The sequence below is a fragment of the Chiloscyllium punctatum genome, chromosome 49, assembly GCF_047496795.1.
Source record: "Chiloscyllium punctatum isolate Juve2018m chromosome 49, sChiPun1.3, whole genome shotgun sequence".
NCBI classification, from domain to species: domain Eukaryota; kingdom Metazoa; phylum Chordata; class Chondrichthyes; order Orectolobiformes; family Hemiscylliidae; genus Chiloscyllium; species Chiloscyllium punctatum.
Window position 1 is genome coordinate 35,587,208 of NC_092787.1, and position 16,683 is coordinate 35,603,890.

Here is a 16,683-nt window from a genome sequence, read left to right on the forward strand (position 1 = left end):
GCGCTGAACGACTGCAAATACTTTTTCCAACAAGACTCCTGCCCACCGTCATAGATTCACAATCCTGACCACCCCAGCCAACCCATCGTCTCAGCCTGCGCCTGCCCCACTGAACCCATCTCCACATACCACAATACCATGCTATCCACCCACTCCCCCCCGCCACCCCCTGTCCAGGAGCTTCCTGCATATGTTTGGGACAACAACCACAGCCTCCACTTCCTCCAAGGCTTATGTTTCCCTGAACCCAATACTTCATCTTCTTCATGGACATCCAGACCTTTTATATTCATTCACCATGACCGGGGTCTGCAAGCCCTCCATTTCTTCCTTAACCAATTCTGATCACTGTTTTCAAAATGCTCTCCCCCTGGTGGGTCAGTCAACTGGCGAGCTCATTAGCCAGTACAAAGTCCAGTAAGGCCTCTCCTCTAGTTGAAATTTTTGCATGCTATTTCAAGATCCCTCATGGATTGACCTAAAAAAGTCTGTCTCAACCAAGCCCCTTGCATTAATAGAGTCCCAGTCAATCGTGGGGAAGTCAAAGTCACCACGCTGACAACCCTGTTATATTGTATCATTCCAGAACCTGCCTACATAGGTATTCATCAATGTGTTGGTGCCTGTTTGGGTCATGTGGAATCATCATATTAATGTGATTTTACCCATCTTATTTATGGGCTCTTCCCATATTTCATCAGTGTATATCTCCTCTCTGAGTGTAGCAGTGACCATCTAACTAATTAGGAATGCAACTACTCCATCTCTTTCATCTTTTTGTCTCACTCATCTAAAACATGAAACCCTGACAATGTGAGCAGCCAGTCACGTCCCTGTCTCAATCAAATCTTTGTAATGGTCGCAATACCATAGCCCTTTGCCCTCACCCAGGCTCTAAGTTCATCTGACTTACCCATAGTATTCTTTGTGTTGAAATAAACACACTTCAGCCCATTAGTACAAGTGTGTTCATTAACCTGTCTCTGTCTGTCCTTCCTTTTGGATTTATTGATTCTAACAGCTACCTTTACTTCAATCTCTCCACTTCCTGACCTGCTGCTCTGTTTTCCAGCTGAAATGAACCTGTTTGTTTAGTGACTGCAATTAATGTTAGTCCCCAAAGATTCGACCTGTGACACTGGAGTAATTCGCTTTTCTGTTAAAAACAGGCTCATTTCAATGTGACATTCCATAGAGTCAGAGGCTACATCACGTTCAACACTCAACAGCTCCAGAGATGAGGAAAGGAGAGATTAGAATCTGAGAATAAAGTTGGCTGGAATGAACCAGAATCTAATAATGATGGACATGAATGCTACAGAAATGGACAGGACTGTATACTGGGATCTGTTGGCCCTTTCTGCTTTTTATGATAAGATTCCAGTATCACTGCGAATCCATTACATAATGTACATAACTGAATTCTTTTTTTATCCTATCCTGGCTATTGTTGGCGTTCCTGGTAAGTCATACTAACAAATTGTTAATTCTGTAAACCATGTTTAACTCTATCGTTATTCTTTCTATTGATTCTACTGCCCGTGCCGCTCTTATTACTGCTGATGAGACTCTGAATATATCTTCCACTCTGCAAACCATTGCTAACTGCCTGTTTTCCTTTTGATTCTGGTCGGCACACAAGAGCGACATTGCTCAGCTTCATCTTTAAACTACGATTCATTGCGTTCCTGTCATCATTCCTTACATATTAGAAACATAAAAATCCTTGTCTTCTATTCTGACAAAAAAACTACATTTCCATCATATAACTCCATTCCATCCTTGGCCAATATATGAAGATTCAACAGCTTTTCCACAAATGCAGTGATCCCTCTCTTCCAGGCCTGATTTCCTGGACACAAATCCTGACCATTATTACTTCTATTTACTGACCCCACAAGAACATTTATCACCAGATCAACCCAGCCTCTGCTTAAAGTTTAAAATGTGAAATCCAGTTTGTTTACTCCCAGGACTCTGCTGACCCCATCCCTGTTCATAAAACTGCATCACCAAAGCTCACCCAAAGATTCCACAGCTTTTCCAGCAATTAGACCGAAATCCATTCCCCTTGTCATACCTGTGAGCTTCAATATATATTCCTGTGAACTCTTGCAGTGTCTCCAGTTTAAAATTCTCACACACGTGATGACATTGTTCATGATATCACTCTCTGTCTCGTTCTGTCTTGTTCTCAAATCTCTGAGAATTGTTTATGTTGAAACTGATTTCCCTCTGCTCCGTCTCTAATAGTGATTTTCACATCTGCACTCCCTCAGTACTTGTATTTTGCTGCTGTTTCACAGATACAGAGACATGAACGCATGGAAGCACCACTTCCGGACCTGAAAATATCCACATGCTAGGCCACTATCACATTCTTGAATAAGGGTTCCGGCTTGAAACATCAGTTTTCCTGCTCCTTGGATGCTGCCTGTCCTGCTGTGTTTTTCCAGCAACTCTGATCACCACCATCTGCAGACCTCACTGTCTCCATTCACCACTGCAGGTATATGGAGCAAGAGAGTGATCTATGCCCATGTACAATCCGCAAATAGTCCACTTCACTGACCAGGGCATCAGCGTGATCTACAAAGTGTCTTCTGCCTGGTTTGGTTATGTCTCGGCTCGTTCTGCTAAGTGGATTCAAATTACTATATAACTGATCATTTCACATGATGTCGCAGTCTCATTATTTAATTGTTTCATTTTGCAATTGGACACCTGACGGCCGCACTCCTCCAGTTAGTCCAAATACACGGATTGTTCCCCCTATTTCTGCAACCATTCTGCAGTAATTAATGGCCCTATTCAATTATAAGGTGAATGATTTTCCTTGCTGTATCTTTCCCTATCCTCGTTCTTTTGCTCCTCTGATGCAGTGCTGTGTTATGAAGCTCAGAAAAAATGAAATTGAATGTGTGGGATATCACCCATTCATCAGGAGCTGGCTGTGCAGGTCCGTATTGGAAAGAGGTTTCAACCCCACATTGATTCACAGGTTAAAACTAGCGCTGTGCCTGTCCGCTGAACACCTGTGTTAGTTACTCTGAGCTGATCATATGTTCAGCAATACACTGAAGCCCTTCAATTAGTATTGTAACGGACCCATCAAGTAACTTGCTGCAAATAGGCATTTCAATTAATTCTGTTCCTGGAAAGATCCTGGAAGGACTTGAAAGTTTTTGCTGGCAGTTGTGGTGTGAACTGCTGGAGATATTTCAGGGAGACCTCAGAGTTTGAAAACACAATTCAGAATGAGATTTGGGAGTGCAGTTATCAACATATCTTGGTTTTGAACATGCACAATCAAATGGAGCAGAGGGTACAGAGTGTGGAAGCTCTGAGAGCACCATCTGAGTTGGTGTGGGGAAAGAGATCTGCCGGATCAATCATGGGTTTGTGAGGAACAGCTTACCAAGCTCCAGCAAACCCAGGCACAATGTAGAAAGGGACCCTGGAAGGATGGGAGTTAGCTCTGTGGTCACCTCTGTGCTGAATCAAGCAACATCTGAATTTAGTTTCCATGATTTCGCAAGATATTATTGTTGGAAACTGTGATAAAATAATTTCCCACGGCCACAGAACACCACTTCTCAAACCCAGCCCATTTGGCAGATCCTAATAAATAACAAATGGAAGCAGGAGTAGGACATTCTGAGTGTGCCTGAACAATTAGTTTCATTCTGGCTGATCGTCTGTCTCGGCAGACTTTTCTTACATCCTTCTCAGATCTTTTGATGCCTTGCGACCTATAAACTCTTTCGGAAGCCTTCATGAATATTTTCACCTGAATAGCCTTTTTACTGAAGAACTTCACTGGCTCATCAATCTCTGCGTGAAGAAATTTCCACTTATTTCAGTGCTGAATTACCTTACCGTACCGCAGACTCAGACAAATGATTCTGGACTCACAGGTCATTAGAAACGTCCTCCGTCTGTTAACCTGTCCAGGCCTATTTCCGATCTTAGAAATTTGATGAGATCCCCTCTCATTCTTTTGAAGGCCAGTGAACATAATCTTAATTGATAGACTCTCTTCATGCCACTGTTCTGCTATGCCGGGTTTAATGCAATCGTGGTAGATAATTGTGCTTTGTACTGGAATCCTCTCGCCATGAAAGCCATCGTGTCACTTCTCTTCTTCTCCTTCTGCTCACCTGCAGGTTACCCTTCATTGTTTCGTACAGAAGGGCAATGAGGCTGCATTACACCTCCCACTTTATCAATCTGTCAATATATGACTAATAATCTGCCTTTCTGATTTGCGAAATTGGTAACCTCACAATTATCCACATTATACGTTATCTGTTATAAATTTGTCCATTCATTCAACTTATACAAAACACACTGAAACATCTCTGCTTACTCCTCAAAGCTCACCTGCCCAACAAACTTTGTGTTGTCTACAGTGCCAGAGATAAGAGGTTAAGTTCCCTCATTTAAAACATTAATATGTATTGTGAACAGATGAGGTCAGTTATGGATCCCTGAGCTACCTGTCCAGTCACTGCCTGCCTCTCAGATGAAATCCCGTTTCTTCCGCTTCCTTTCTGTCATCCTCCAATTGGCACGTTCATCGTGTCAGTACACTGCCCTCAATTCCACACCCTTTTATTTTACAAGCTAATCCCTGTGTGGAACTTCTGAAAAGCACTCTGGAAGTCCAATTACGCCTTACAATGGTTCCTTGGACCCACTTTATTAGTTATGTACACAAAAATTCAAATTATTTTCAAGGATGAATTAGTTTTCTTAAATTCTTGCTGAGTTTACCTGATCTTTGTCACTGCTATTAAATGTTTTCCAATGGACTTCAAGACTTTCCCCACTAATGGTGTCAGTCAAACCAGTCAACAATTCCGTTTGACTGCATTTAGAAAACGAAAGTGGTGTACCATTTCTCAACTTGCAATTCGTAGGAAATATTCCAGAATGTCAGAATTTTGAAAGACAACCATCAATGCACTGACTATTCCTAATTTTAATTCCTTAGTGTTCTGTGATGCGCTTTATTGGCCCTGAGGATTATCAGGATTCATTCTCATCAGGTTCCCCACCACCTTTTGCCTAGCAATCAGTCAGTTCCTCTCCCTTCAAGGAATCTGTGTTTGCCAACAGTTGTAATGTCTTGTTTGTGTCTTTCTTAGTGAAGACGAAACCAAGATATCATGTGAAGATGAAAAAAAGTGAGTTAATTGAAGTCTCTGATAAAATAAACACCTTCACAATAAGGCTGTGAGATGATGATTTTTTTAAAAAAAATAAACACACAGGGAATAATTGAGCTGTAAGTACTGCTTTTGGAACAATTGTGGATGATTGAACTTCACAAAACACTTCACAAATCGAAATGTAAGAGGCAGAATTAAGAACTGATTTAGACCACCATTCTTTCTGTTATTCATTTTGTGGGATATAGATGTCACTGGCTGGCCAGCATTTATAACACACCCCTGGTTGATCTTCAGAAGGTGTTAGTGAGTTGCCTTCTTGAACTGCTGCAGTCAATGTGAAGTGAATGAAGCCAAATGCCATTAGGAAGGTAAGTCCAATGTTTTGATTCAGTAACAATGGAAGAACGGCAATATATTTTCAAGACAGAATGGTAAGAAGCTTGGCATCAGGATTTTACGGTGTGAGGTGAAATTGAAAGTGATGAGGTTCCTGTATATTTGCAGCTTTTGTCCTTGACAGAAGTGGCTGTGATTTTACATGATGCTATCTGAGGAGCTTTGGTGAATTTCTGCAGCCCATCTTGTGGATGTTATACATTGCTGTCACTGAGCGTTTGTGGTGAAGGGAATGAATGCTTGTTGATGTAATGCTAATCAAGCCGGCTGCTTTGTCCTGAATGGTATCAGGTTCCTTGAGTGTTGTTGGAGCTACAGCATTCAGGCAAGTGGGAGTACTCCACCACACTTTGATTTGTTCCTTGCAGGTGATGGATAGGCTTTAGGGATACAAGTGGTGAGTTATTCGCATCAGTATTCCGAGCCATGACCTGTTTATGTAGCCAATGTGTCTATGTGCCGAGTCCAGTTGATGTTCTGTTCAGTACTAACAACCAGTCTGTTGATCGCAGGAGAATCAGTGACAGTAACATCATTGGATGTTACAGGGCAGTGGTTATATTGTCTGAGATGACTAACCTCCAGTAACCACAACCATCTTTCTATATGTCAGGTATGGCTCTAACCAGCAGAAAGTGTGTCCCCTGATATGCAGTGATTTCAGATTTACAAGGGTTCCTTTATCCCACACTCAGAAGGTTTTGATTGAGGAAAGTTTCAATGAAAACTCTTGTTTCAAACTACCAGCAAACAAGTTATTTTAGAGCTGGGAAATTATTGTGGCAAGAATAATATTAAAATCGTATTAGAGGCAGAAGTGAACATAAAATGCTGTAGCATTCAATACAGACTCAATTTGGAAAGACTTGAATAAGATAAACCTGAAATAATACATTACAACAGGGTGAAGACGTGGTGGCAAAGTTTGAATGTGGAAACATAAGGGCTGAGAAGAAATGGAAACATTTAAGGAGACGGTCCATAACTCTTCAAGAAGATATAAGAGACGTATATTAGATGATGGCATGAAACTAGCAGTAGATCAGAAAAAGGAGTTCCAAAATTCGGAAAACATTTTTGAAGTACAGAATTGCTAAAGTCAAATGCTATTCTTCAGATGAGCTGTAAATATATTGCTACCATCTGTCTCAGCGAAAGCTAATTTAACCAATAACGTTGAGGTCACCTGGTGTCAGAGTTCATATGTATTCACATATAAAGTATTGTTTAACATGCACTAAACACATCGAAAAAATAATGATGGAACCTTCACAATGTAAATTAGAAACTTACACCTTGTTATGAATCTTGTGGAATTCTGAAGAAACCTGAAAGACAAAAACCTGAGTTAATGCATCCTGATTGGGAATGGTCAATTTTTATTTCCTGAAATGTCAACAGTTGTGTGTCATGTGTTTGCAGAGGAATGTTCATGAAGGCAGGATGGCAGTGTGGGTCTGACCATGCTGGTGCTGCTATTGCAGAGGATTACTAGGATTATTTCTTAATCTAAAATCGCATTGAATTTCAGTAACAGTCTTTTGTTGTCTGTTTGATGTTAATGACCATGTACTGCTCAAGATGACATGCATTGGAGATATATATCCATCCCAAGAGCAGTGAGAGAACAGGTTCAGAAAGCAAAATTAATGCTGGAGATTGTTTTTAATTGTGGCATGGTCACAGTGCACGTTTTTCTTTACAGATGTAATCCGTTTCTCAGAAAAACATTTATTTGTCTACGAAAAATTAAGTTTTCTCACCAGGTCTTTCTTTATTTATTGCAGTTAACTTAATAGCAATTGTCATCCTGTCCCAGGAAAAGTGTGGACTTTCCACTTGCACCACTCGTTACCTGGTGGCCATGGCATTGATGGATCTCCTGGTCATTATCACTGAGGTCATACTTCGTCGAATCAACAATTATTATTTCCCATTGAATGTCGTGAAGCTCACTTCTATGTGTCGACCCCTCTATGTTGTGATCCGTGTAGCCATAGACTGTTCTGTCTGGTTCACCGTGACTTTCACTTTTGATCGATTTGTTGCCATTTCTTGCCGGAAACTGAAAATGAAATATTGCACCAAGAAAACTGCAACTGTGGTTCTAGCCACAACTGGCATTCTCCTGTGTTTAAAAAACATTCCCATTTACTTCAGATATAAACCTAAGTGGATAATTAACAATGTAGAATGGCGCTGTTCTAATAAGCAAATCTACTTTAGAGATCCAAGGTGGAATGGATTTAGGATGTTTGAAAAGGTTTTAACACCATTATTACCATTCAGTTTAATTCTGTTATTCAATATTATGACAGTTAGACACATTTTAATGGTCAGTCGAGCCCGTATGGGATTGAAACATCACAAAAAAGACGAAAAACACAGTGACCAAGAGATGGAGAGCAGAAGGAAGTCGATGATTTTACTCTTTACCATATCGGGCACCTTCATCCTCTTGTGGTTTGTTTACATTATATATTTTTTTGATTTCGTTGATTCCATAGTCAGTTCTGATGGGATGTTTGAAGTGCTTGCCTATATGCTGAGAAATTTAAGTTGTTGCACAAACACATTTATTTACGTGGCTACTCAGTCCAAGTTCAGAGAGCAGTTGAAGAGCATGTTGAAATATCCCCTAATATCTATTCACAAATTTGTGAATAGACGAAACAACTGAGAGCAGCACAAATATCCAAACAATAATAGGCAAGTATTACCCCTGGGATACAAAAACAACTTCACATAGTTTTAAACAATGGAAAGTAAATGGATGTACGGGGTTGAGCATAGTTAATAAGCCTGGGCTATGGACAGGAGCATGGAAGAAAACTGGGTAAAGAATAAACATTGTCAACCAGAGGACAGGAAGTACGTGAGCAGAATGAAACCCCATGTTAGACAGCTGGCAGTCAAGGGTTAATAACTCGAGTGCTGAGGAGAATGACTGGACTGTTTGGAAGGAATAATAAGAATCACTCACAAGTTTCACTTTTATATTCTCAAAATAGTGCATTTATAAAAACAAATGGGGTTTGTGAACAACATATTCTTTCAGTGTATGACTATTGTTTTAGCAAACAAGTTATTGCTGGTAATCATATGCTTAAGATGGCGATGAACAGGACATTCATCTCTCAGAGGGTAATTAATATCTGCAACTGTTTAACACAGCGGGTAGTCAAAGTTAGAGCAATAAGTATATTTAAACGAAGGCAGAAAAATTTCCAACTTTCGAGGATTAAATGGCTCTGGTCAAAGACACGTCCACTGACTGCCCTCTGTCTGACCTGCTCATTTCCTCCTCAAAGAATTCTGATAGATTTGTCAGGCAGAACCTTGAGAAGTCTTGATATTTCTGCCCTATTTTATCATGAGCTCACCAAGTGCAACCATGAAAACAAACACTAAAGTCCTCAAAATGACGAAAGCCATGCTCACCAGCCAAAGGTTATCTGTCTTTTTCCTCTTTCCTTCCTTAAACAGGATGTCGACATTAGTGATTTTCAGTCCTTACGACGCTACCTGACTCCAGTGATTCCTGAATCATCACCAATGCCTTTATAATCTCCATAGCTATCTCCGTTGGAACTCTGTGATATAACCTATCCAGACCGGGTTATTTATCCTGCTTCAAACCTTTCAGCATTCCCAGCACCTTCTCCTAAATAGTGGCTAATGCACACAATCCTTGCCCAGACTCCTTATGGTTCTGGTAAATTACTGGAGTCACCCACTTGGAAAACTGATGCAGGGTTTCCCCAGCATATCTTTGTTCTCTATTGCTACTTCTCTCGGTACATTTCCAGTGGTGCAATATTTACTCTTGCTTCTCTGTAACCTTTATGATATCTAAAAATATCTTGCAATCTTGCATAGAACATAGGACATTACAGAACAGAAACGGGTCTTTTGAGACATGATGCTGTGGTGAACATGATGCCAAAGTAAGTTAATTCCTTTTGCCTGCCTTTGATCGACATAGATCCATTACTGGTGTATTCATCTGATAATCCAAAAGTCCTTTCATTGTCCCGACTGTATATGCCACCACCCACAAAGACCTCTCTTACTCTGTGCAAAAAGCCTGCTCATCAGGGATCCTTTGAACTTTCCCAACTCACCTTCAATGCATATCCCACAGTATTAGACATTTCAACTCTGGGAAACATCTTCTGACTGTCAAACGTAACCCGGCATCCCATAATTTTAGAGACCTCTTCCAAGTCTCTCCATATCCATCGCAGCACAATAGAAAGCAACCCGAGTTTTTTTTTATCTCTCCTTATTTCTCATACAATCTAATCCAGACAACACCCTGGTAAACCTCTTCTTCACCCTCTCTAAAGCCTCCAAATCCTACTAATAATGTGACAACCAGAACTGAATGCAATACTTGAAGTGTGGCCTAAGTAAAACCCTATAAAACTGTACCATGACAACCTGACAGTTGCACTCAATTCCTGGAACAATAAAGGCAAGCATACATTTGGCCTTCTTTCCCACCTATCTGCCTGTGTGGCTACTTCCTGGGCGTTTTGAACTTGTACCCAAGATCCCTTTCCACATCAATCCTGCTAAGGCTCCTGCCATTAACTGGATACATTTCCTTAGCACTTGATTTTCCGAAGTGCTGTACCCATACTTACCCACATTAAACTCCATCTGCTCTTTTTCCTCCCATATGTCCAACTGAACAATCCTTTGCCAACCTTCCACATTATTCACAAATCGATCAATTATTGTATTGGCTGCAAACCTACTAACCCAACCATCTAGATTTTCAAACAGATAATTCATTTACATCAAAAACAGTAGAGGCCCAATGCAGATCACTGCAGAATACCACTGTTCATGGTCCACTAGTAAGAATCACCCCTTTCCAACATTACCCTCTATCTTCTATGAGCAAGGCAATTCTAATTCCAACCAGCCAAGTCAGCGTGAATCACATGCATCTGAATCTTTGAGATAAACAGACTGTAACGAAGGGAAGGTTGTCATCCCTCTGATAATTAAAACCAAAACACCCAGAGAGCAACACCTCACCTTGTAATCTAATAAAGAAGACTGCGAAGGGTTATAACATACCTCTAACTCCCCAATCTGTTGTAAAGAATTGAGTAATGAAATGAAATTATTTTGGGCACTCTGAAATAAAAAAAGAAATATATTTTCCTGACTCCAACAGTGAAAAAGGCTGGAACAGAATTCCGAACAAATTTAACAGTTGCATTCTCAATACTACCCATTCACTCACTGAATTAAACTCTATTTGTATGCTGCTTAAAAACTGCAGGTCCCATTGATATACATCCAGTGAATAAATAAACAATAATTTAAAGCTTACTCTCTCAAAACTCACACGGAATGTATCTTCCAGAATATTCCTCTAACTCTCCACTGATTCTGTTGTTCGGGATCTTTTCCCTGTGAATTTGTCTGCTCTGAACACCTCTCTTGGTTGAATTGTGATGTCAGGAATGTTCACGAAACGTGCCGTCTAACTTCATGAATAAATTGTGTTTCTTTTTTCTGAGAGGATCAAGGTTGCTTATCTCTTCAGATGGCAATTGGCTGTCCTCTCCCTATCCAAGTGCCGTGTCATTAGCCCGGCGATAACATATTGATTTCTTTCCTATTGGATTGGTTCAAGTTGGTCAACATCATCAGATTTACAATTAATTGCTTTCAATTTGGCCAAAGACAGCAGAGTGGACTTGAGGATTATCAGATCAACTCAAGTGAATGGAAAATCAATTGACTGAATGGTATAATTCTGCTCCTCTGTCTTATTGTTTTATCGTCATTATTTCCATGAATACCGCCCACCAGATTCCTACTCTGCTGTCTCTGTTTGTTTCATGAATAACTTGAAAGTTTGTATTTATCTCACTCATTTAACACGAGTCCGACAAACACTACATCCCAATGTCAAAGGATGTCTGGAAGGTCTCTGCAAACCATTGACTTGATGTTAAAAACATTTTTTTTCACCAGTTCCATAATTACATGAAACATTTCATTGTTTGCTATCTCACCTATGCTTTACAATCCTCTACTTTCCCGATCAGTAATATCTTCCAGATGCAAGAACAACCTCTATCACATTGAACTGCATGAGGCCACGCAACCCTGTTCTCATGCAATCAACTTCAAGCATGAAAACACTCTCTATTTCGGTGATTTCCTGCTTCAACTATAACTTGTGCAATCTCCAGATAATTCTCCATATCCATTTTATTAATTAATAAGCTGTCATCACTTCTACAGTCCTCCATACTGCTGTAAAGCAGTCCAGGCCATGTGGCCCTCCATATTTTTGTAATGAAATCCAAACATGGACACACCCTATCAGTTGTGGACATCTCGCATAAACATATACTCTCCTTATCTTTGTAACTTTGTCTATATCCTACAGTCCTTTGTATCATTATAACCAGTTTGAAATTCAGTAAACTTCCTTCACTTTGCATCATTCTCCAGAACACCACAATTCTCCTCTTTATAACCTACTTTGGATGTTCAATATTCCCTGTCACTGTAAGGTCTCTCAGTCCTTCAGCACTCACCATCTTCAGGAATTGCTCCAGTCCATGTAAAATTTCCGCACTGAAGGGTGAAATGCTAGGATGTAAATCAAAAGACAATAAAAGCTCAGCGTTATAAGAGACAGGAAGGATGTAATGTTTAAAGCAACAGAGCCTATAGTGCTGAAAGACTCCAAATACAGAGAGGGCAGATGACCAAGAGCAGGAACGGAAGAGCAATGAGTGACCTATTCCCTTCACTATACCGCCAGTTATGACAGCAAAGCACACTATAAGTTTATTGAGATCAGGTATAATTAAACACGTAGGACTCTGAAAGTTAACATTGGATCTGCATATATTGATGTGATTTAATTCTGAATCCTAGTGGTAACATCCAATGCACTGACTGGGTTAAACACCAGTGTAAATTCTTGAAGTCAGTGTTTACGCTTGCACCTTCCAACCAATTAGTGCATCACATGCTATTTAGTGACAGCTAATTTGAAAGTTTGCTTTTTGGAATACAATTTAACACTACTTGCAAAAATGCGTTGTGACATCGAACTTTTCTTTCACAGCCTCTGCCTCCGAGCTTAATTTTTCCACGAAGTCTCCTGCCCACCCTCTCAGATTCACACGGTTGACTGCCCCAGCCAACCCATTATCTCAGCCTGCTCATGCCCCAGTGAACCCATCTCCACATACTACGATACCAGACTATCCCCCCATCCAGGAACGTCTCGCATATGTTTGTGACACCACCCACGGCCTCCACCTCCTCCAAGACTTACGTTTCCCTGAACCCAACACCTCATCTTCATCATGGACATTCAGACCTTATATACATTTATTCGCGATGACCGGGGTCTCCAAGCCCTCCATTTCTTCCTCTCAGTATGTCCCCACCAGTCACCCTCTACTGACACTCTCACTCGTTTAGCTGAACAGGTCCGCATCTTCAATAAGTTTTCGGTTGAATCCTCCCAATTCCACCAGATGAAAAGGTTAGCCATGGGCACCAGTTAGGCCTGTCTCTTTGTCGGTTTTGTAAAGCAGTCCATCTTCTGCAGTTGCACCTGCACCATTCCCCACCTTTTCCTCCACTAAATTGATATCTGGGTTCGCGCCACCTCATGCTCCCACGTGGAGGGTGAACAGTTCATCCACATCACCAACACATTCTACTCGGAACTTAAGTTCACCTCGACCAATTCGGACACCTCCCTCCTCTCCCTGGACCACTCCATTTCCATCAGCAGTGGCAGACTCAACACAGACATAGAATCATAGTGATGTACAGCATGGAAACAGACCCTTCAGTCCAACATGTCCATGCCGACCAGATATCCCAATCCAATCTAGTCCCACCTGACAGCACCTAGTCCATATCACTTAAAACCACGTGGACTACATCTGCTCCCATCCAGCCTCCTGCAAAATGCTATTGCTCATTCCCAATTCCTCCACTTCAACCACAGCTGCTGCCAGGAGGACCACTTTCACCACAGAACGGACCAGATCACCTCCGAAGTCAAAGACTGCAATTTCCCCTTCCACATGTTCGATGGTGTCCAGCAGCACTTTCTGAACCTTTGTCCTTGAACCCCAGCCCTCCAACTGCAACAAGAACCTCCCCCATTTTTACCTTTCACTCCACCAGACTCCGTATGCATTGCATAATCCTCCACTATTTCCGCCAAACTACAAATGTACCCTACCACCAGAAATATATTTTCCTCCCCACCCTATCCGCTCCCCAGAAAGACCATTCCATCTGTGATTCTCTGGTCAAGTCCACAGCCCCCGCCAACCCACGCTCTTATGCTGGCACCTTCCTCTGCCACTTCTTGATTTGTAAAACCTACGCCAACACCTTCCCCCTCAGTCCATTCAAGGCCGCAAAGAAACCTTCCTCATCCATCAAAGTTTCACCTGCCCTTCCACATATGTAACTTACTGTATCCATTGCTTCCGATGCAGTCTCCTCTACACTGGAGAGACAGGACGCCTACTTGCAGAGCGCTTCAGAGAACATCTCTGGGACACCTGCACCAATCAACCCCAACACTGTGTGGCTGAACACTTCAACTGCCCTCCCACTCTGCCAAGGGCATGCACATTCTGGGCCTCCTCCAACTCCACTCCCTCACACCCGACGCTTGGAGGCAGAATGCCTCATGTTCTGCTTTGGGGCCCTCTAACTACATGGGATCAATGTTGATTTCATCACTTTCCACATTTCCCTTCCCCCAGCTTTATCTCAGTTACAACCTTCCATCTCAACACCACCCTGATGACCTGTCCTACCTGTCCATCTTCCATCCCACCCATTCACTCCATCCTCCTCTCTGACCTGTCACCATTACCCCCACTCCATCTACCTATCACACTCCCAGCTACCATTCCTCCTTCTCCATCCCCCTTCCATTTATCTCTGCACCCCTTTGACCCTCAAGCTTCATTCCTGTTGAAGGTATCATGCCAGAAAATCCATTCTCCTGCTCCTCATATGTTGCCTGACCTGATGTGTTTTTCCAGCACAACATTCTCCACTATCTGCGGTGCTCATATTCTCCTGTTTGTAAAAACAGTCAATTTGCTACTGCTTTGAAGGAGAGTCTGTTTATCTGAAGCACCTTTTATCCTGTGCAGGCTGATTTAAAACATTTTGTTTGCAGTTATAACATGTGACATGTCCCAAGTTCAATAATCAAGAATCGAGTGCGCTGTTATGTGGTTTATTTAAAAATCACCACTGTTAGTGGCTCAGCGGACAACCATTACGTCCTGCTCCTGAGAAAGGCCATAGAAGACACAATGGGAAGTCGCCATATGTCTATTATTTTACTCGCATAGCGTTAGAATCGGTAACATCCCAGGAACTGTCAGGCACCCCAATAATATTCCAGCCTAACAATATCCTTTGTATCCATCGCGTGTGAATGTTTCGCTATTAAGAAGGCCAAGATGAGAATCAGAGAAATAACCCCATCAGGCCTCTCGAATTGACCAAATGGAAGAGAACTTGAATGGGCACCAGAAATGGCACTAACTAGATTGCTGATACAAATAAAGGACCTATTGAGAAAAACAGATGTTTTAAGAACAGCTGGAATCCAATTCCAATCCCCATGTAACAAGATATGTGTTAGGACAAAGAAAAGAAGGATCATAATGAACCATCCTTGGATCTTTCTGTTTAGACAGAACAAAGACATGATTAAGAGAATGAATAATAAGTCAGGAAACACACATCAGGAATTCGAGATACTCTCACGGAGAAGGAGATCATTCTCTGTTTGAATTTAGGATGTTGGAATTCTGTACACATTACTTATTAGTCAAAGCTGGGAAGAGGGGTGAATGTAATCTCCTGCATTGTGACCATGTCCAATAAATTGTACTTCTGAATACAATCGCAGAAATCTCTATAACTCTCACTCCCACAGTAAGAAAGATTGAAACAAAATTAAAGTCTGAAATTACAAGAACTTATCTAAAAGGAGAGCACTTCATTCTGTGAAAAGAAAGAATCCCAAACCAAAGTGGACGAGTAGCTTGTGGTCTTATTCTGTTGTGAGAAAAAAGGGTTTCTGTCTGATTGGGAATGTCTCAAATTCTAATATTCATTGAAATAAATGTTAATTCTTTATGGCCTGACCTTACATATATTTGTACAGTGGTTCATATTTGAAAACAGTTTAGATTTCCATGCTTTTCTTCCCCTCTGCATTTCCTGTACATGAGGACACTATGATACATTGAATTTATAATTTACAGGAATTCATATTTCTCAGATGCATAGAAATATGAAAGTTGGATGTGGATCAATTGTTTCTGCATCAGCTGAAAACAAAGAGATGTCAGGTTAATTTACAGAATTGGGTGTTGCATTTAGTGTTGGGCTTCATGGCATTATTCTGACCTCCCGATCTGAAAGAAGAATTTAGAAGGAAATTCCAAATCGATTAAAGATTTGGAGAGGCTACAGTGTTCTCTCATGGTGAGGACATTTTACTGTTCACAAAAAGACTGATTCCAAACTTTAATTTGAAGTCAGAATTTACAGATCTTTTGTAAGAATTTCCCTCAGCTATAATTAGTTGCATAAGGCCAATTGTAGAAACGATAATTAGGAAACTACATGCAATTTGTACCCACTTTTCCTGTGTTACATTTAGTTTAAGGAAATAGTTTTAGATAATTGGTTACATTATTAAGTTGTCAAGATTAGAATCTCGTTTTCTGGCTATAGTGAACTTTCGAATATTATTTTGACATGTGGATGAATCTTTATTTCTGTATAATATGATTGCCTCATGTTAAATGTCCATTGGTTTGAATTGTAATTTTAGAGAAATTAACGAAAGACTGAAACAGTAGAATGGTAATTGTCTTTGAACATAAACCATCTGAGTCTATGATCTGAAACTGAAAATGCACTGGATCTCAATTAGCTAATGTACCAAGGAAATCCTTCAATAAGTTGGAAATTAGACAGGGGTAGTGAGTGAACGAAGTTTTCTGCAGAAACAGTGTGACGTGTTTTATAAGAATTTATCCATTTTGGCCAGAAG

At 40.9% G+C, this 16,683-nt stretch overlaps 1 protein-coding gene across 1 annotated transcript; it reads left to right on the forward strand.

The window, feature by feature from the left end:
• Window positions 1–1,302: 1,302 nt before the first annotated feature.
• On the forward strand, window positions 1,303–8,253 carry LOC140469272 (uncharacterized). The gene is made up of 3 exons (XM_072565613.1): window positions 1,303–1,462; window positions 5,151–5,189; window positions 7,361–8,253. The coding sequence occupies exons 1-3, from the start codon at window positions 1,303–1,305 to the stop codon at window positions 8,251–8,253; spliced, it is 1,092 nt and encodes a 363-aa protein (XP_072421714.1).
• Window positions 8,254–16,683: the final 8,430 nt, after the last annotated feature.

What these genes read in the sequence shown, in the direction of transcription:
- LOC140469272 (XM_072565613.1), top strand. Translation starts at nt 1,303, where the DNA reads ATGGACATGAATGCTACAGAAATGGACAGGACTGTATACTGGGATCTG. An exon ending in GGCTATTGTTGGCGTTCCTG is followed by an intron (nt 1,463 to 5,150) that starts GTAAGTCATACT and finishes TGTCTTTCTTAG; the next exon opens with TGAAGACGAAACCAAGATAT. An exon ending in TCATGTGAAGATGAAAAAAA is followed by an intron (nt 5,190 to 7,360) that starts GTGAGTTAATTG and finishes TATTTATTGCAG; the next exon opens with TTAACTTAATAGCAATTGTC.